We start from the raw sequence: 20,146 nt of genomic DNA, 5'->3' as shown, positions 1-20,146 counted from the left end.
CTTTTGATCTTAACCCCTTAGTGACCACAAATGCGCCTTTTTACGCCGGTCACTTACTGCGGCCCGATCCAAGCGCTGCACAGGTGCAGCAGAGAGCAGGGGCTTGGCTCTTACATGAGAGTGCAGCAGCGGGTCTAACAGCCCAGACCGGCAGGAGTGCCGATACGGGCTGTTTAAACTCTTACATGCCGCAGGCAATGGAGCCCGCCGCATGTAAGCGGTGACAGAGCTCTGCGCATGCATCCCTGGTTGCCATGGTTACTTAGCAATAGTACAATTGTAGAAGATTCATACTTACCTGCTTGCTGCTGCGATGTCTGTGACCGGCCGGGAGCTCCTCCTACTGGTAAGTGACAGTTCTTTAGCAATGCACCGCACAGACCTTTCACTTACCAGTAGGTGGAGCTCCCGGCCGGTCACAGACATCACAGCAGCAAGCAGGTAGGTATGAATCTTCTACAATTGTACTATTGCTAAGTAACCATGGCAACCAGGGATGCAGTAGCTTCCTGGTTGCCATGGTTACCGATCGGAGCCCCAGCGATTAAACTGGGACTCCGATCGGAACTCCGCTGCCACCAATGATGGGGGGGGGGGGGAATGGGAGGCCGCACACTGCCACCAATGGTTGTCACTACTATAGAGAGAGGGGGGGGCCGATGGTGGGCGCACACTGTGCCACCAACGATTTTTAACTATAGAGGGAGGAAGGGGGGGGCGATGGTGGGCACACACTGTGCCACCAACGATTTTTAACTATAGAGGGAGGAAGGGGGGGGCGATGGTGGGCGCACACTGTGCCACCAACGATATTCAAACTGGGGAGGGGGGGGTCTGCCCCCTGCTGCCTGACAGCCCTGATCTCTTACAGGAGAATATGATAGTACAATTAACCCCTTTAGGTGCCGCACCTGAAGAGGTTAATTGTGCTATCATATCCCCCTGTAAGAGATCGGGTGGTGCCAGGCAGCAGGGGGCAGTCTTGTACCAAGTTTGCAGTGTATTCTAACCTGAAGCGTCCCCATCACCATGGGAACGCCTCTGTGTTAGAATATACTGTCGGAAATGAGTTTCACGATGTAGCTCATATCCGACAGTATATTCTAACGTAGAGGCGTTCCCATGGTGATGGGGACGCTTCAAGTTATGTTCGGGTGTCCGCCTGGCCGTGCGGAGGCAAGCGGATCCGTCCAGACTTATAATGTAAGTCAATGGGGACGGATCTGTTTGAAGATGACACACTGTGGCTCAATTTTCAAACGGATCCGTCCCCCATTGACTTTCAATGTAAAGTCTGGACGGATCCGTCTGAGGCTACTTTCACACTTAGAAATGTTTTAACAATATAATGCAGACGGATCTGCTCTGAACTGAGCCACCGTCTGCATTATGAACACAAGTGTGAAAGTAAAGGGACTCCTGACTTTACATTGAAAGTCAATGGGGACGGATCCGTTTGCAATTGCACCATATTGTGTCAACTTCAAACGGATCCGTCCCCATTGACTTGCATTGTAATTCAGGACGGATCCGTTTGGCTCCGCACGGCCAGGCGGACGCCAAAACGACTTTTTTTTCATGTCCGTGGATCCTCCAAAAATCAAGGAAGACCCACGGACGAAAAAACGGTCACGGATCACGGACCCTGTTTTTGCGGACCGTGAAAAAAAACTGTCGTGTGCATGAGGCCTTAATCAGTTAAAAGTTGTGTACCCCAAAATGACACCATTAAAAACTACAACTTGTCCCATAAAAAACAAGCCCTCATCCAGCTACATAGTCTGAAAAATAAAACAGTTATAGCTCTTGGAAGGCGATGGTGAAAAAAGGAAGAAAAACTCTTGGTCAGTAAGGGCTCGTTCACACGAGCAGGTGCCGTGCGTAGAATCCGCTGCGTGAAAGAGAGCCAAGCCCCGCTCCGGACAGCAGAGACACGGAGCAGTAACATGACTGATAACGCTCCGTGCCTCTCTGTGATCTTTTTACTACAAAATCACGGTGACAACTTTATCTCACTGTGATTTTGTAGTAAAAAGATCACAGAGAGGCAAAGAGCATTATCAATCATGTTACTGCGAAGGGTCTATGCTGTCCGGAGCGGGGCTTGGCTCTGTTTCACGCAGTGGATTCCACGCACGGGATCCGCTCGTGTGAAAGATCCCTAAGGCCCAAAACAAGCTGGTCACTAAGGGGTTAAAAGTAAAATATATTGGGGAACAGTGCAGTGGATCAGAGGCTAATAGCTGACTTAAGGGCCCTTTACACGGGCCGAGAATCCAAAAGATAATCGCTAACAATCGGTCATAGGAACGCTCGTTAGCGATTATCTGGCAGTGTAAATGTACAGCCAATTACCGGATGAACAAGCGAAACGTTTGTTTTTCGGGTAATTAAATTGTTTGTGCGGACACAAAAATGATCGTTTACCGGCGACAGATCGCACCGTCTAATCGCGCTCTGCTGTTGGCAAACAAAGAGTCAGTATATGGTGATGGCAGTACCGATCACTGCTCCCCGTACTGTGGAGGAGATAGCAGTGGTCTCCTCCACCAGCGAGCAGGGGGAACGCCCGACAATCTGCTACTGTCGTGCCATGTAAAGGGACGTCTCAGGCCAGTTCCCCTAGGGCGGCCACGTAATACATGGATAACAGTGGTTCCGTCTCGGCCCAGGGTGAGGGATCACACGCCACGACTCCCATATGCATACCACCCAACTTCTGAAAATCGCTGTGATGGTGGTGGTGTATTACTATAGTAAACAATAGCACAGCGCCATGATGTTTCGCACACACACACACAGCCATCTAAATTCAGCTGCATTTAAGGGACGGGGATGTACACTTGCCCCTTGGGAGTTTTAATCTGTTTCTAATCTGCTAATTTTCTGTTAGAAACAACTGGAATGGCACCAGACTGGCATTCCAGAGTTTGGTTACCTAGGCAACCTGTCAGTCTGTGTGAGCTGGATGCAGGAAGCCATTTTGGAATTCAGTTGAGAGAGCAGCAGCAGAAGAGAGAGCCGTGTGGTAACCGCTCTGACAAGATACTAAATGTGTGCAGGACTCTAGACATAACCTAAGAGACTAGATAATACTCATTTAGGAAAAGTATCATTTTAATGTTAAACCCCTTTTGTTTACATTTCATGCCCTATGTCTTGTCTACCATTTATTCTGTGAATCTTTGAAAACGCATCTTGTTTTGACTGACTTAAAAATAACTATTTCTTTTTAATTGCCTGTTTCCTTTCGCTCTGAAATATTACCAGCTTGAGAATCCAACTTCCTTCAGGAGACAATTGATATATTCCAGTGTTATGGTTAAAGGGAACCTGTCACCGGGATTTTGTGTATAGAGCTGAGGACATGGGTTGCTAGATGGCCGCTAGCATATCCGCAATACCCAGTCCCCATAGCTCTGTGTGCTTTTATTGTATAAAAAAACCCGATTTGATACATATGCAAATTAACCTGAGATGAGTCCTGTCCCTGACTCATCTCACATACAGGACTCATCTCAGGGACAGGACTCATCTCAGGTTAATTTGCATATGTATCAAATCGGGTTTTTTTATACAATAAAAGCACACAGAGCTATGGGGACTGGGTATTGCGGATGTGCTAGCGGCCATCTAGCAACCCATGTCCTCAGCTCTATACACAAAATCCCGGTGACAGGTTCCCTTTAAGATTTAATTGTATGACGATTGTAAATGTATGGGGACTGTCCAATCAGATGTGGGTCACCTGAGAGAAGATTATTGTGTCCAGGAAAGTGACAAATAGGTCTTTTGGTATAGCACCCAAGTGTTACAGTGCAATAGGTCATAGGCGATTGATAAGATATCGATCGGCAGGGAGCAAGTTGATGCTTAATTGACGGTAGATTGGCAATTACAGTATCAAAATCCCTGATCCTCAGGTTTAGGCCTCATGCACACGACAGTTGTTTTTATTGGTCCGCAAAACGGAGTTCCGTGTGTCTTCCTTTATTTTTGGAGGACCACCAGACATAAAGGAAAGTAAAAAAAAGTCTAAGACAGGTTTGCCATGCAAATGATAGGAAAAAAACGGACGCGGACGACAATCTTGTGTGCCTCCGTGTATTTTAGCAGTCCCATTGACTTGAATGGGTCCGCAAACCGTTTTCCGCAAAAATAATAGGACAGGTTATATTTTTTTGACGGACACGGAATAAAACAACGGTCGTGTGCATGAGGCCTAACTGTGGTTCTCTTTACGAACCAGGTGGCAGCAAATATAGGGTGTGGGGAGTTAATGCTCTGATTGATTCTCAGCACCCGTATATTGTCACGGCCGTGTTACGCGGACAGGCTCTTTCCGGCAGGCGCCTGTGTTACCAGTAGCAACTGGAGGTGGTTGCGCCAGGCTTAGCTTGGCTGCGGGCACAGTTCGTGACAATCGCAAAGAGGGACAATATGTGACTGTGCATCACGGCAATTTTTTCATATTAGGCCACACCTCTAACTCCGCCCAAAGCATAATTACTGGCTCCGTCACAACTGCAGCAGCTGGGGATCGGTTAGGTGAGTGTAAGTTCCTTTGGCCCCTTGCAGATGAACGTGTCCGGATGCGTTGCGTCTGTGATCAGGGAAAATCGTGCGAGTGCGTATGCAATTTCAGTCAGTTTTGACTGCGATTGCATTGCTCAGTTTTTTCTGCGTGAGTGCAATGTGTTTTGCCCACGCGTGAGAAAAAACTGATTGTGATACCCAGACCCAAACCCGGACTTCTTCACAGAAGTTCAGGCTTGGGATCGGTGTTCTGTAGATTTTATTATTTTCCCTTATAACACGGTTATAAGGGAAAATAATAGCATTCTGAATACAGAATGCATAGTACAATAGCACTGGAGGGGTTAAAAAAAAAGGGATCTTCTATCTTCATTTAGCAGGACCTGCGCTGACGTCACCACGTGGTGAGCGCGATTACGTCAAAGGTCCTGTTGCAGGTCCTTAAAGATGAAGAAAGAAGATAATGTCGGCTGCGCGAACAAGAGGATGAGGTGAGTTAATTTATTATTATTTTTTAACCCCTTAACCCCTTAGGGACACAGCCTTTTTACACCTTAGGACCAGGCCATTTTTTGAAAATCTGACCAGTGTCACTTTAAGTGCTGATAACTTTAAAACGCTTTGACTTATCCAGGCCATTCTGAGATTGTTTTTTCGTCACATATTGTACTTCATGACACTGGTAAAATAAAGTTAAAAAAATATTTTTTTTTGCATAAAGAAAAGTCAAATTTACCAAAAATTGGGAAAAATTTGCAAATTTCAAAGTTTCAGTTTCTCTACTTCTGTAATACATAGTAATACCCCCAAAAATTGTGATGACTTAACATTCCCCATATGTCTACTTCATGTTTGAATTATTTTGGGAATGATATTTTATTTTTTGGGGATGTTACAAGGCTTAGAAGTTTAGAAGCAAATCTTGAAATTTTTCAGAAATTTACAAAAACCCAATTTTTAGGGACGAGTTCAGGTCTGAAGTCACTTTGCGAGGCTTACATAATAGAAACCACCCAAAAATGACCCCATTCTATAAACTACACCCCTCAAGGTATTCAAAACTGATTTTACAAACTTTGTTAACCCTTTAGGTGTTGCACAAGAGTTATTGGCAAATGGGGATGAAATTTGAGAATTTCCTTTTATTGCCTAATTTTCCATTTTAACCCATTTTTTCCACTAACAAAGCAAGGGTTAACAGTCAAACAAGACTGTATCTTTATTGCCCTGACTCTGCCGTTTACAGAAACACCCCATATGTGGCCGTAAACTACTGTACGGCCACACAGCGGGGCGTAGAGTGAAAGGTGCGCCGTATGGTTTTTGGAAGCCAGATTTTGCTGGACTGGTTTTTTGACACCATGTCCCATTTGAAGCCCCCTGATGCACCCCTAGAGTAGAAACTCCATAAAAGTGACCCCATCTAAGAAACTACACCCCTCAAGGTATTCAAAACTGATTTTACAAACTTTGTTAACCCTTTAGGTGTTGCACAAGAGTTATTGGCAAATGGGGATGAAATTTGAGAATTTCATTTTTTTGCCTAATTTTCCATTTTAACCCATTTTTTCCACTAACAAAGCAAGGGTTAACAGCCAAACAAGACTGTATCTTTATTGCCCTGACTCTGCCGTTTACAGAAACACGCCATATGTGGCCGTAAACTACTGTACGGCCACACAGCGGGGCGTAGAGTGAAAGGTGCGCCGTTTGGTTTTTGGAAGGCATGTTTTGCTGGACAGTTTTTTTGACACCATGTCCCATTTGAAGCCCCCTGATGCACCCCTAGAGTAGAAACTCCATAAAAGTGACCCCATCTAAGAAACTACACCCCTCAAGGTATTCAAAACTGATTTTACAAACTTTGTTAACCCTTTAGGTGTTGCACAAGATTTAATAGAAAATAGAGATACAATTTCAAAATTTCACTTTTTTGGCAGATTTTCCATTTTAATATTTTTTTTCCAGTTACAAAGCAAGGGTTAACAGCCAAACAAAACTCATTTATTCTGGCCCTGATTCTGTAGTTTACAGAAACACCTCATATGTGGTTGTAAACTGCTGTACGGGCACACGGCAGGGCGCAGAAGGAAAGGAATGCCATACGGTTTTTGGAAGGCAGATTTTGCTGGACTGGTTTTTTTGACACCATGTCCCATTTGAAGCCCCCCTGATGCACCCCTAGAGTAGAAACTCCATAAAAGTGACCCCATCTAAGAAACTACACCCCTCAAGGTATTCAAAACTGATTTTACAAACTTTGTTAACCCTTTAGGTGTTGCACAAGATTTAATAGAAAATAGAGATACAATTTCAAAATTTCACTTTTTTGGCAGATTTTCCATTTTAATATTTTTTTTCCAGTTACAAAGCAAGGGTTAACAGCCAAACAAAACTCATTATTTATGGCCCTGATTCTGTAGTTTACAGAAACACCCCATATGTGGTCGTAAACCGCTGTACGGGCACACGGCAGGGCGCAGAAGGAAAGGAATGCCATACGGTTTTTGGAAGGCAGATTTTGCTGGACTGGTTTTTTTGACACCATGTCCCATTTGAAGCCCCCCTGATGCACCCCTAGAGTAGAAACTCCAAAAAAGTGACCCCATTTTAGAAACTACGGGATAGGGTGGCAGTTTTGTTGGTACAAGTTTAGGGTACATATGATTTTTGGTTGCTCTATATTACACTTTTTGTGCGGCAAGGTAACAAGAAATAGCTTTTTTGGCACCGTTTTTTTTTTTTTGTTATTTACACCATTCATCTGACAGGTTAGATCATGTGGTAATTTTATAGAGCAGGTTGTCACGGACGCGGTGATACCCAATATGTATACAATTTTTTTTATTTATGTACGTTTTACACAATAATTTCATTTTTAAAACAAAAAAAAGTTTTAGTGTCTCCATAGTCTAAGAGCCATAGTTTTTTAAATTTTTGGGCGATTATCTTAAGTAGGGTCTCATTTTTTGTGGGATGAGATGACGGTTTGATTGGCACTATTTTGGGGTGCACATGACTTTTTGATTGCTTGCTATTACACTTTTTGTGACGGAAGATGACAAAAAATGGCTTTTTTTACACCGTTTTTATTTTTATTTTTTTACGGTGGTCATCTGAGGGGTTAGGTCATGTGATATTTTTATAGAGCCGGTGAATACGGACGCGGCGATACCTAATATGTATACTTTTTTTTTATTTATGTAAGTTTTACACAATGATTTCATTTTTGAAACAAAAGAAATCATGTTTTAGTGTTTCCATAGTGTAAGAGCCATAACTTTTTCAGTTTTTGGGCGATTATCTTGGGTAGGGTATGATTTTTGCGGGATGAGATAATGGTTTGATTGTTACAATTTTGGCATAGATGCGACTTTTTTGATCACTTTTATTACCTTTTTTGGGAAGTAAGGTGGGCAAAATTCCAATTTCATCATAGTTTTTAATTTTTTATTTTTATGGCGTTCACCGTTCGGGTAAATTAACATTACCGTTTTATAGATCAGGTCGTTACGGACGCGGCGATACCAAACATGTGTAGGGAATTTTATTTCTTTCATTTTTAATCAGTGATAAATGTGTTTTTTGATTTTTACTTTATTTTTCACTTTTTTTTGACCCAGACCCACTTGGTTCTTGAAGATCCAGTGGGTCTGATGTCTACATAATACAGTACAGTACAATATATAGTACTATACTATATTTTACACTTTGTCTGAACAGATCTATGCCTTTCAGCACAGATCTGTTCAGAACCATGGACAGCAGGACGCCTGAGAAGGCGTCCTGTTGTCATGGGAACCTTCCCCGTCTGCTCAGTTATGGTCAGAACTGCGCAGACGGGGAAGGGTAAGGACGGGGCTTGGGGGGGCTGCCTGGGAGCTCTCTCCCTCTCCATTCGGGGGACTGCAAAGGCACAGCAGCCCCCGATGGGAGAGGGAGGGAGCTCCCTCTTACTGTTAACCTTTTCCATACAGCGGTCCGTACGGACCGCTGTATGGAAAGGGTTAAACGGCTGACATCGCATCACCGATGTCAGCCGTTTATACCAGGGTGCCAGCAATGTGCTGGCACCCTGGTATACCCACTAGACGCCAACGATTACGCAATGGGAGGCGGGCGGGGGATCGCCTCCCGCACCGCCCGCAACCCTCCCCCTGCACCTCCCACCGTGCCCAAATAACTCAGGGGTGCAGGGGGAGGAATACTGGACAAAGTTTGAATCCTAAAGTTTCTGATCCCCGCGGTCAGGGACCGCGGGGATCATAAACTGCAGATATCGCAGCAAACCGCAGGTCTGAATTGACCTGCGGTTTGCCGCGATCGCCGACATGGGGGGGTCACGGGACCCCCCCGCGCATTTAGCCTAGGTGCCTGCTCAATGATTTGAGCAGGCACCGGGTTCCGATCACTGCCAGCCGCACGGCAGTGATCGAAAATGCACAGGGCGTACATGTACGCCCTGTGTCCTTAAGTACCAGGGCACAAGGGCGTACCTGTACGCCCTGTGTCCTTAAGGGGTTAAGCCACATTTTACTAAGCATTCTGTATTAAGAACAGTGATGGTCAGTTTGCAGTGTTCGCCAGCGAACACATGCGGGCTGCCATCTTTAGTAAGGTAGACTCACCCGTCCGGCGATGCACAGGTAAGCCCTTACCTGTGTCTTTGCCGGGAGCAGGCAGTTCCGAGAACAGCTGCCGGGGGCCTTCATCGGGCTGTTCTCGGAACTGCCTGCTCCCGGTGACCGCATTTGATTTCAGACCGGCTTTCAGCACAGGTAAGGGCTTACCTGTGCATCGCCGGACGGGTGAGTCTACCTTACTAAAGATGGCAGCCCGCATGTGTTCGCTGGCGAACTGACCATCACTGATTAAGAATTCTATTATTTTCCCTTATAACCATGTTATATTATTATTATTTATTATTTAAGCGCCATTCATTCCATAGCGCTGTACATATGATAAGCGGTGCACATACATAACAGACAATTGTACTAATCATAAACAAGATGAGTTACAAACTGGTACAGAAGGAGAGAGGACTCTGCCCGTGAGGGCTTACAATCTACATGGTATGGGAGAAGGACACAGTAGGTGCGGGTTGGGTTGGTCGTGGCGGTATAGAGGCAGCAGGGTCATTGGTTGTAGGCTTGTCTGAAGAGGTGGGTTTTCAGGTTTCTTTTGTAGGATTCCACTGTAGGTGAGAGTCTGATATGTTGGGGTAGCGAGTTCCAGAGTATGGGGGATGCAGGGAGAAATCTTGGAGTCGATTGTGGGAAGAGGCGATAAGAGGAGAGGAGAGAAGGAGGTCTTGTGAGGATCGGAGAGTGCGTGTGGGGATGTATCGGGAAAGTAGCTCAGAGATGTAGGGAGGGGACAGGTTATGGACGGCCTTGTATGTGTTTGTCAGTACTTTGAAGTGGATTCGTTGGGCAATGGGGAGCCAGTGAAGGGATTGGCAGAGGGGAGAGGCAGAGGAGTAATAAGGTGAGAGGTGGATTAGTCGGGCAGCGGAGTTGAGGATAGATTGGAGGGGTGCGAGGGTGCTAGATGGAAGGCCACAGAGGAGAATGTTGCAGTAGTCTAGGCGGGAGATAATGAGGGCATGTACAAGCATTTTCGCAGATTCAAAGTTAAGGAAAGCACGGATGCGGGAGATGTTTTTGAGTTGGAGGCTATATGAGAAAATAATACAGTAAATTGACTTTAATGGGGTTGCTGATCCCGATCATCTCCTAGCAACCATGCGTGAAAATCGCACCGCATGCGCACGATTTTCACGCATCCCCATTCACTTCTATAGGGCCTGCATTACGTGAAATACGCAGAATATAGAACATGCTGCGATTTTCACGCAACGCAGAAGTGATGCGTGAAAATCACCGCTCATGTACACAGCCCCATAGAAATGAATGGGTCCGGATTTAGTGCGGGTGCAATGCGTTCACCTCCCGCATTGCACCCGCACGGAATTCTCGCCCTTGTGAGAGGGGGCTTTTTGTCTTGTTTTCCCGCATGTGGAGCCCCTTGGGACAATTTTTCTTTTCTTGTACTTCAATATCCGTTTAAATATTAGCAGATAAATCATTGGATTATAGATATTTTAAGGTCCAAATTGCACCAAATAATGAAATTCTGGTCTAATATACAGGTAGAAACCATACAGACAGTTGAGTAAGGAGCAATTTAGTAAATTTATTCATTAATTCCCAAGGTCAAAAAGAGGAACATTTAAGGATAAAAGAAGGGACAGAGGGACTTGTGTCAGAGAGGCGCTGTCCCTCCAAGAGAGGCATGTATACGTCCTAACAGGAAGGTGAAGGGCTTGTCTTCATTCAGCCAGGGGTCAGCAACCTCCAGCTGTTGTGAAACTACAACTCCCAGCATGCACATTAGAAATGAATGAAGCATGCTGGGATTTGTAGTTTCCCAACAGCTGTAGCGCCAAAGGTCGTTGACACCTGGTATACAGCATCACACAAGTATGGCCGCCCACAGCAACCGCCATCTGATCCTCAGTGGTTTCTGACCACGAGGGGCTCCTTCCTGAACCCTTCAAGGGCCACGATTTTGCACTGGCTTGTACAATTTGCGCCATTTAGTCTAAAGATGGCAACGGATCCGTCACACAGATGCGTTACTGCCGAAAGATGCTTCACTCATCGCTCAGATGTCTCTTATAAGCCCAGTTCACCTGCACACGGGTCTGGGTCTTACGTAGGTGGTAACATGGCTGCATTGGCCTGAATCAGGGCTAAGGCTGGGTTCACACTGCGTTTTTTTTGTTGAAATACAGCAAAACAAAGGTGGTACATCTCTCAATAGGCGTTGAAGAACCAAAAGCCGCCGCAAAAATGCCCAGTGTGAACCTAGCCTAACTGCAACAGCTGCATGAAATGTATCCAGTCTTTATGCAACTGACATTTCCCACCAATACTATATAAACCGTATTCATGAACCATGTTCCACCACGTAATCATTCAGTGCGCATGCGCCCGGACTGCGCATAGGAGCATTCCCTTCGCCTCTCTCTTCCCCTCTCGCGCCCTGCATTACCCGGAAGTCAATGCGCCGCAGAGGGCGCCGTGACATTTACATATCTGACGTCATGACGCTCGACGTTCTCTGTCTCGTGGGAGGCACCGGTTTGACCTAGACAGCGGCCGGAGGAGAAGATGGCAGCGGCGGGCAGGCTCTCCTTGAAGGTATATGAAACAGGAATAGAGGAAGCCGAGGAGGGGGAAGATGGCTGCTCTGTGCATGTGAGAGAGTCACCTTCAAGGAGTCCTCCATATCCTGTCATTCCCCCCTTCTGTATGGCAGTGCTAGGCTCAGCATGGTGGAACCTGCGGTCTCATATATGTGCATATAGTCTGCATGACGTCATTATGTCAGGTCAATGTCTGTAAGCTGTCGGTAAGCCTGTTTTTGTGCTATTTAGTGGTCTGCACACCAGTATATACTTCTATATCACCCTGGAGCCAGGACACGGGGCGGTATAAGTGGGATATAAGTCACTGACTTTGAGATTGATTTAATCCTTTATAAATCTGATTACAAGATGTCAGCCCTGGCCCAACGGCATCCTTACCCTTATTACAGCGCGGATGTCCTGCTTACGTCCCCCCGGGGGAACGCAAAATAGTCAGTGCAGTGTATCTGGACCACCCTTAAAGAGGGATGTCTACCTAATGGAACTCTGGAGGTAACATTTGCATTATATGGGCCCCATTGAAGTCAGGGGAGTTCTCCAGAGCAAGGCCCAGGCTTTTCAGGGAAGATCTCAATGGGGACACTCAACCCCTTTTAATTCTTGAGATCTGGGGGTTTGTAGCTATGTCTGAGTAAAGGGCAGTGATGACGCAGAAGACAAGTACTTCTGCATTAAATAATGAAGTCCTCTAGAAAGAGCGCCCCCACCTGCTCGTGGGCCGGGTCTGGTATTGCAGTTCAGTCCCCGTTCACTTGGAGGCTTTGGTGCCGGACACAGTCCACGGACAGGTGAAAGGTCGTGCCAAGATCGAAAACCAGTCCACAATATTGGGCCTAAGTGTCTGATCGGTGGGGGTCCTGGAACAGATCAGTAAGGTGGGGGTCCCTTGTCCCCATATGACTGGATCGGCAGCTCGCACACGTCCGCTCCCTTCATTTACTTGGCGATCTAGTCCCATACATATGGATGGAGCCTCAGTGGACGTCCGAGACTCGCTGCTTGATTCATTCCGCTGCATCCACGTTCTTGGGATTGTTGGGGCCCCCAGCGTTCGGGCCCCCACTGATCCTGTGGATAGGGTATCAGTTTCTACCTTGGCACTACCCCTTTAAGGTCACGTCACTCACCTTGAAGGGCCTGGCAGGAAACACTGAGAGCTCTTTGAAGCCACCGCATTGACGACCCTCAGGTTGATTTGATCTGCACGGCCATCTTTAAAGGCTATGGACACCTTTTATTTTCTCCCCCCCCCCCCCCCCCAACAGGTGTTTGAGACATGTCCAACCATTTCTGAGATACAGGGTTAAAAACCAGTCTGTTTTCTTTGTATCCTCTCATCTGACAGCTCATGTGACCTCATAAACACTTATTTAAGCCATATTCCTATCAGTTTGATAAGAATTGAGCTATGAGTGAATCTGAGGTCAGAGCTACACATAAGCCTTCAGATGATGGGATTTAAAGACAGAAAGTGATGGCCTGACTTTTAATCCCTGTATCTCAAACAGCTGAACATTTTTAATAAAGACCAATTGAGAAAATAAATTTTTAGCCCAAAATCTGCAAAGTGCAATAACAAATCTCCCAGAAGGTGTGTGTAGGCTTTGAGGAATGGTGCCACCAGGACAGCCGCTCTTTAGAGTCACCCCGAGCCAATGTCAGAAATCCCTCTGGCTAATAGAGGGGGGTCTAAAAGTGGCCCGGACAGGGGGAGGCATGTCGTAGGTGAGATCTCCAGGAGAGCTTGGTACGGCAGAGCGAGTCTCCAGCAGTGAGGTCTCCCCCGACCAGAGGAGCGCGGACGTTGCAGTAGACACTCCGTGCGGGTCCAGATCTAGGTAATAAGACGGAAATATGACCTTACCTGTGTGTTCTGTGTTCCAGGTGCGTTCCTTCAGCACAAGCGTCTCCAGACCTGTCGCCAAGTTGATGAGGGTAAGTCTGCAGTGCGGCCTTCCTGTCACTGTAGGGGTTTTCTGGATTCTAGCAATTACTTCATGTGGGTTTAAAGGGGTTCTCTAACTTTTTTTATTATTAGGCAAATAGGCAGGAGGTATAATAAAATAAAAAAAGGGGGGGGGGGGGGTTAGAATCCCATGGCTGTTTTTGAGAAAATGCAGCCATCTTTTTCTAGTTCTAGACAATTAATCTCTTTAACCACCAATGTGTGTTTTTTTTTTCCACCATTTGCTTTTTGGGGTTTATTTTTTGGGTGTTCACATTGCGCTTTACTACAAATAAAGTTGCTTTGTGTCGCCATACTCTGACACCCATAACTTATTTCTCTCAGCAGCGCTGTGTGAGGGCTTGTTTTTTCTGGGGTGACCTGTAGTTTTTATTGGTACTATTTTGGGCCACTTATAGCCTTTTGGCCGCTTTATTTTTTTTGTTCTAGGGGTCGAGGTGAGCGAAAAACATTGATTCACCATTTAGATTTTTTTTTTTCCATCATGTTCACCATTCAGGATAAATACTTTCAGATTTTAATAGTTTCCACATTTTCAGAAGCGGCGATACCGATGATGATGTGTATTTTAATTGTTTGTAAAATAGGAAGGAGTGGGGGGGTGACTTCAATTATTTTTTTATATACTTTTTTAAATCTATACCGCACACCGCCATACAGTGGTATTTTGCCTTTAGGATCTTTACCAGGAAGATTGCAGTGGCAGGCCTGGGAGCCTTCAGAAATGTCCGGAAATAAAATGTCTAGCCGCTCGTGCCACCCCCTGCTCGGCCTGTACTGATAACGTCACGCCCATTGTTCACATGACTGCTGCAGCCAGTCCCTGGCCTTCACGGGCACGTGTGTCTGAATATCACATGAGGCCAGTGATTGGCTGCAGTGTCGTATGAACGTGACGTTATCAGTACAGGCCTATGAGGGATCAGAGCAGCAGGGGTTGGCTAGTTATATTTTAGCTGCACATGCACGCAGCTAGTAATCATCCTTGTTAAACGGTCAGCACTGATGTCCCATAGTTTAAAGGGGTCCTCTCACTTCAGCAAATAGTATTTATCATGTAGAGAAAGTTAATACAAGACACTTACTAATGAATTGAGATTGTCCCTATCGTCTCCTTTGCTGGCTGGATTCATTTTTCATCACATTATACACTGCCTGTTTCCATGGTTACGACCACCCTGTAATCCATCAGCGGTGGTCGCGCTTGCACACTATAGAAAAAAAAGCATCAGCCTATGTGCGCTCCCACGGTCCCAACCACCAGAGAGTCTAGCACTTTTCCTATAGTGTGCAAGCACGACCACCACTGATGGATTGCAGGGTGGTCGTAACCATGGAAACGAGCGGCGTATAATGTGAGAGAAAAATGAATCCAGCCAGCAAAGGAGGCAATATGGACAATCACAGTACATTAGTAAGTGCCTTGTATTAACTTTCTCTGCATAATAAATGCCACTTACTTAAGTGACACAACCTCTTTTAAATAAACCTTGTTTACACGCGGGTCCTCTGAGCTACATACTGGCGCTGTGCTGGGAACATGGCCGCTAATGGAGGATCCTGTCCATAAGTGGCTTCTATTCACCTATACTGGGGACAGACTGGGCATGCACTAGTTCTCCTGTCTGTTTCCAGTATAAGTGAATGGAGGCAGTATAAGAAATTCTGCCTTCCATTATTTTTAGTGGGAGGCAGCGCTAAAGATCGCGGAGCAGACATGTCCCCTCTCGGCGCAATTGCGGATATAGGCTGCCGCTCTGCAATCTTCAGCGCTGCTTCTCATACAGAAGAATGGTAGGCAGGAAGGACACAGCCGCCAGTGGAATTTCCGAGCAAAACGCCGTTTGAACGGCCCATAGCCTGTCACAGATTTTCACAAATGCTTCTGCTTTCTTACATTCGTTACAATGTTTCTCCGTTTTTCTTCAGCCGCCCATCCAGGTGTTTGGTCTGGAAGGCCGCTACGCCACCGCCCTCTACTCTGCCGCCTCCAAGGAGAAGAAACTGGATCAGGTGGAGAAGGAGCTGAACAGAGTCTCTGTGAGTAGGACCTCCATGATTAGTCCTCCACGTGTCTACGGCAGGGATGCCCAACCTGCGGCTCTCCAGCTGTTGCAAAACTACAACTCCCAGCATGCCCAGACTGCCTACAGCAGGGCATGGTGGGAATTGTAGTTCTACAACAGCTTGAGAGCCGCGGCTTGGCCACCCTTGGTCTATGGGGTAAACGTGTTCCCCTGTTGCTGACCAGTCCCATTCAGACCTGTATGTGAGATTATTCTGATAGGCCAGTCAGCGGGTGGAGGAAAGCTGCCATATTACGTCATCCAAGAAGGCTAAACATGGGCAGGACACCTAATGAATGTGCAAAGGAGCATTACTATCTTATGTCCTATTACACATAGGGACAAGATTGGTGGGTTCTGACCATTGGGACCCCTACCGATCCTGACAATGAAGGCATTGTGCTGTCTCTTCCTCCGTTTCCCCTCCTTGCCATGCGGCGACCTGCAGCACGGCCACATACCTCTGTCATGTAAAGCACCGATATAATTCAGTATTACATCTGTCACATAGAATTATAAATTATTAAAGACTATCCCAGGGGTAGGCAACCTCCGGCAGGCCAGCTGTTGTGAAGCTACAACTCCCAGCATGCATACTTACTCTGCTTTTTTCAACACTTCCAAAGAAATGAATGGAGCATGTTGGGAATTGTAGTTTCATAGCAGCTGAAGTGCCGAAGGTTGCTGACCTCTGCACTAGCCCGTTAGATGCTGCTCCTGAGGTGGGGGTGCGGTACAGCAGAAAGTCTGATTTGGCAGCAGCACTCAGTAATTCAACAGCACATAGAAGTCACCTCCATTATCTCATAGGGTACAGCTGCCTGAACCCAAGTTTATACCGACAAGCGCTGGCTCCACTGGATTGGTTAGTACGTTTTTACCTTTCATGTGCAATCCTCACATTCTGTCTTTCAGACTCTTATTAAGGAACCCCAGTTATCCATTGTTATCGCAAACCCCCACATCAAGCGCGCCCTGAAGCAGAAGACTATCTCCGACATCCTGACTAAAGAGAAGTTTTCCCCAATCACCTTAAACTTTGTCAGTGAGTATCCAGTGTCCACCTAAGGGCTCATGCACGGTTTAAAGAGAACCAAAAGGTGCAATGCAATCTGAAAGCCCCATGTTATAGAGCAGGAGAAGCTGAGCAGATTGATATATAGTCTGGTGTTTCCGTGAAACATGTCATCTTTACATTTACATCTGAAGCCCTGTGGAAAGCTATTGGTACAGGGGAGGAGGAGGTATCAGTGATTGACAGCTGTCTCTCTATGTTAACTTGTACACACAATGCTATCAATCGCTGATAACCCCTCCTCCTGTACCGATAGCTCTTCAGAGGGTAGAAAAAGCAGAGATATAAATGTATAAATTACAAGTTTTACTGAACCTTTTCCCACAAAACTATCAATCTGCTCAGCTCCTCCTGCTCTATAAGGCTAGTTTCACACTAGCGGCAGGGGAGTCCAGCAGCAGGCTGGTCCGTCGGGTGAACAGGGCTTGACTTTAAATGTATGCCTTATGTAGAAACCCTTACTGTTGAGCTCATGCATGTGACCATTCAGTGTACAAGTAGTTAGTCATGAGCAGAATAGCTGAGATTTATTTTGGGAATGTAGCTGGGATCTGTATGACATGAACCCCAAATGCAGCCATGTGCATGATACCTTGGTGTATGTTCACACTGGTTAGTTGTGTGTTCTGTAAATTCAACACGTCCAGGATCCAGGCTGACGCTGATTGGTCGGTGTGCAGATTATGTAGTGAGGATCAGTGGGGCTAATCCGTCAGCTTTTCTATGCAGGTTCTACCTACTCTTTTCGGTCCCCATCCAATACGGACCCGTTCATTTCAGTGGGGGTATAAAAGATGCGGACAACCCAGCAAAAAAAAAATAGAACCATGTCCAATGCGGAACGCACACTGCCCATATCGGTGTTTTGCGGATCCCCCTTCCAGATTATTATTTTTTTACTTTCTGCACAGAAATTTTCAGTTGCTTATGAACGGCCTTGTGGAACTCGTGGTCATGTGCAGGCGATGCAGAATATTCATGGATTTTGTGTGTTACCTAAACGTGTAACGTGCCGAATCTGCAGGATGTTTTAAGTTATTTAAAGGGGACCCGTCCCCTCTCCTGACAAGTCTTGTAACGTAAATACTTGATTCCCCCATGAAATAACCATTCTGGGGAATCTATTCTCAGAACTCTGCGTTGCGCTGTCCCACTGTTATTCCTCCTGGAAGCATATAATTATTTCCAGACATTATCGTTTCCCTTGTTGATAGTAGTGTATCCCTTCTGTCCAGTCAGTACTTAGTGTTAAACCTTGACAGAGGGGATGGTAGCACCCATATGTAATGTCGAGTATTCGCCTCATCACTCGTGTCTTTCCCTTCACAGATTTGCTGGCTGAGAATGGACGTTTGCGCTACACTGCAGAAGTGATTGGCGCCTTTGCTAAAATGATGAGCGCTCACCGCGGCGAGGTGTTGTGTTCTGTCACCACGGCCTCCGTAAGTGTCCACAATACACCTTCTACAGGTGGCTAAGGACTAAGCTGCCCACTATCCCTGGATATAGTAAGGGTGTGTGACATGGATCCCAGTCTTGGGGAGGGAAGAAGTTTGGAAACGCTTCTCCCCTAAGCTGAGACATGTTCACATGTGACTGGCGGAAGGATATACTGTATAGTGTGAGGGTGGCTCAGACTTTCTTCAGAGATTGCAGTGCATGCTGGGAGTTACTACAACAAGTGCGGGTGACAAGTGAATGATTTGTCTGTCTTAGGTACCCTGATTTAAATTTTTCTAAGGTCTTTCTCTTCCCGTTTTCTTCCATATTGGTTGTAATTAAAGGGGTATTCTGGTTAGAAAATATTAATCCCTAACCTCAGAATGGGGGATAAATATTAGATTGGTGAGGGTCCCACTTGAGGACCCTTTATCGATCATGAAAACGGGGGCTCTGTATCCCCAAACTGAATGGAGTCAAAGGTCAAGCATTTGCTCTGCTGCTCCATTAATCTCTGAATACGGCAATCTCCAGTGGTCCTATAGAGGATGACTAGAGTAGTAGTGTGCATGATCGACTGGTTGCTCCATCACCGGCCCCGGTTCTTATTAGAGGGAGTCCCATTGATTGCCCCTTTCCCCTAACAATTTTTTAAATATTCCCCTATACTCATTACCGTCTGTTTGCAGCCGCTGGACGAAGCAAGCTTGACAGAATTGAAGACCGCCCTCAATGGTTTCCTTGCAAAGGGAGAATCATTGAAACTGGAGACCAAGGTGGGTGTTTTAATGGTGAATGTCATTCTCCCCATCATGAGGCTCAAATATTGTAAGGGGATATCCCTGGAAACATGACTGCTATGGTCTGTAGGCTATGTCTGGTATTGCCTTCAGTTAAATGTAGCTGAGCTGCAATACCAGACAGAGCCCTTGGATTGTGCCTCCATCATTTACAAGGAGAGGCAACAATAATTGCTGCCATCATTTATAGGGAGAGGTAGCAACAGAGTGCTATCTGTGCCTCCATTTACAAGAAGGCTGTGCCATCTGTGTCAACTTTTCTAGGGAAATATGTAGGGGTGCTGACAATCAGACATCTGCCGTTAACATTCTGTAAAGGTTCACTAATGATTTCCATCTTGTGCTTAACATTTTAGACTGACCCCTCACTCTTGGGAGGAATGGTTGTCGGCATTGGGGACAAATACATTGACATGTCCACAAAAACCAAGATCCAGAAGTTGACCAAGGTCATGAAGGACACCGTGTAAAGAAACCTCTCCGCTGAATAGTTTGTCCGATTTACCCGTAACAAAATAAATAATTTTACTGAGTGTAATTTATCTGATGTTGAGTTTTCCTGAAGATATTCTGGTCACTGACACATTGCGCCGACGTGAAGTTCCTGCAGTGGTATGTTTCCTCCACACCATGGTATGCACAGAGCCTGACTAAAGTGTTGAAGATTGGGGGTTCACAGCCATCCACCACAAGTGGCCTGAAGGAAGCCCGCAATTCTCATCTCTAGGATATCCCATCAGTTTGAGCAGACCTTTGGGACCCCCACCCATCGAAAGACTGAAGGGGACTCATTGCTGTGCCCCTGCCCTATTCAAATGAATGGGGCCAGCTGCAGGTCCTCCTAGAGCTGGATGATGGGGGCTACTGTGGAGGGAACACAGTGCTAAAGTATCAGTGATAATGTGATGTTTTATCCTAGCAGTATGATATCACTATGTGGTTTTCCTGGTTCACATCAATCGGCAACCTCCAGCACTCCAGCTGTTCTGGAACTACAACTCCCAGAATCCTACTTTTACTTCTGTAGAAGTTAGAACATCCAAGTTAAGT

At 46.0% G+C, this 20,146-nt stretch overlaps 1 protein-coding gene across 1 annotated transcript; it reads left to right on the top strand.

Moving 5' to 3' along the window:
* Window positions 1–11,631: 11,631 nt before the first annotated feature.
* ATP5PO (ATP synthase peripheral stalk subunit OSCP) lies at window positions 11,632–19,634 on the top strand. The gene is made up of 7 exons (XM_044287754.1): window positions 11,632–11,741; window positions 13,634–13,684; window positions 15,645–15,755; window positions 16,697–16,826; window positions 18,186–18,298; window positions 18,986–19,072; window positions 19,453–19,634. The coding sequence occupies exons 1-7, from the start codon at window positions 11,712–11,714 to the stop codon at window positions 19,564–19,566; spliced, it is 636 nt and encodes a 211-aa protein (XP_044143689.1). The 5' UTR covers window positions 11,632–11,711; the 3' UTR covers window positions 19,567–19,634.
* The last annotated feature ends 512 nt before the right edge of the window (window positions 19,635–20,146 follow it).

The sequence above is a fragment of the Bufo gargarizans genome, chromosome 3, assembly GCF_014858855.1.
Source record: "Bufo gargarizans isolate SCDJY-AF-19 chromosome 3, ASM1485885v1, whole genome shotgun sequence".
Classification (NCBI taxonomy): domain Eukaryota; kingdom Metazoa; phylum Chordata; class Amphibia; order Anura; family Bufonidae; genus Bufo; species Bufo gargarizans.
Note: the sequence above shows the minus strand (reverse complement) of the source record. Positions and strands in the feature narration are given on the sequence as shown.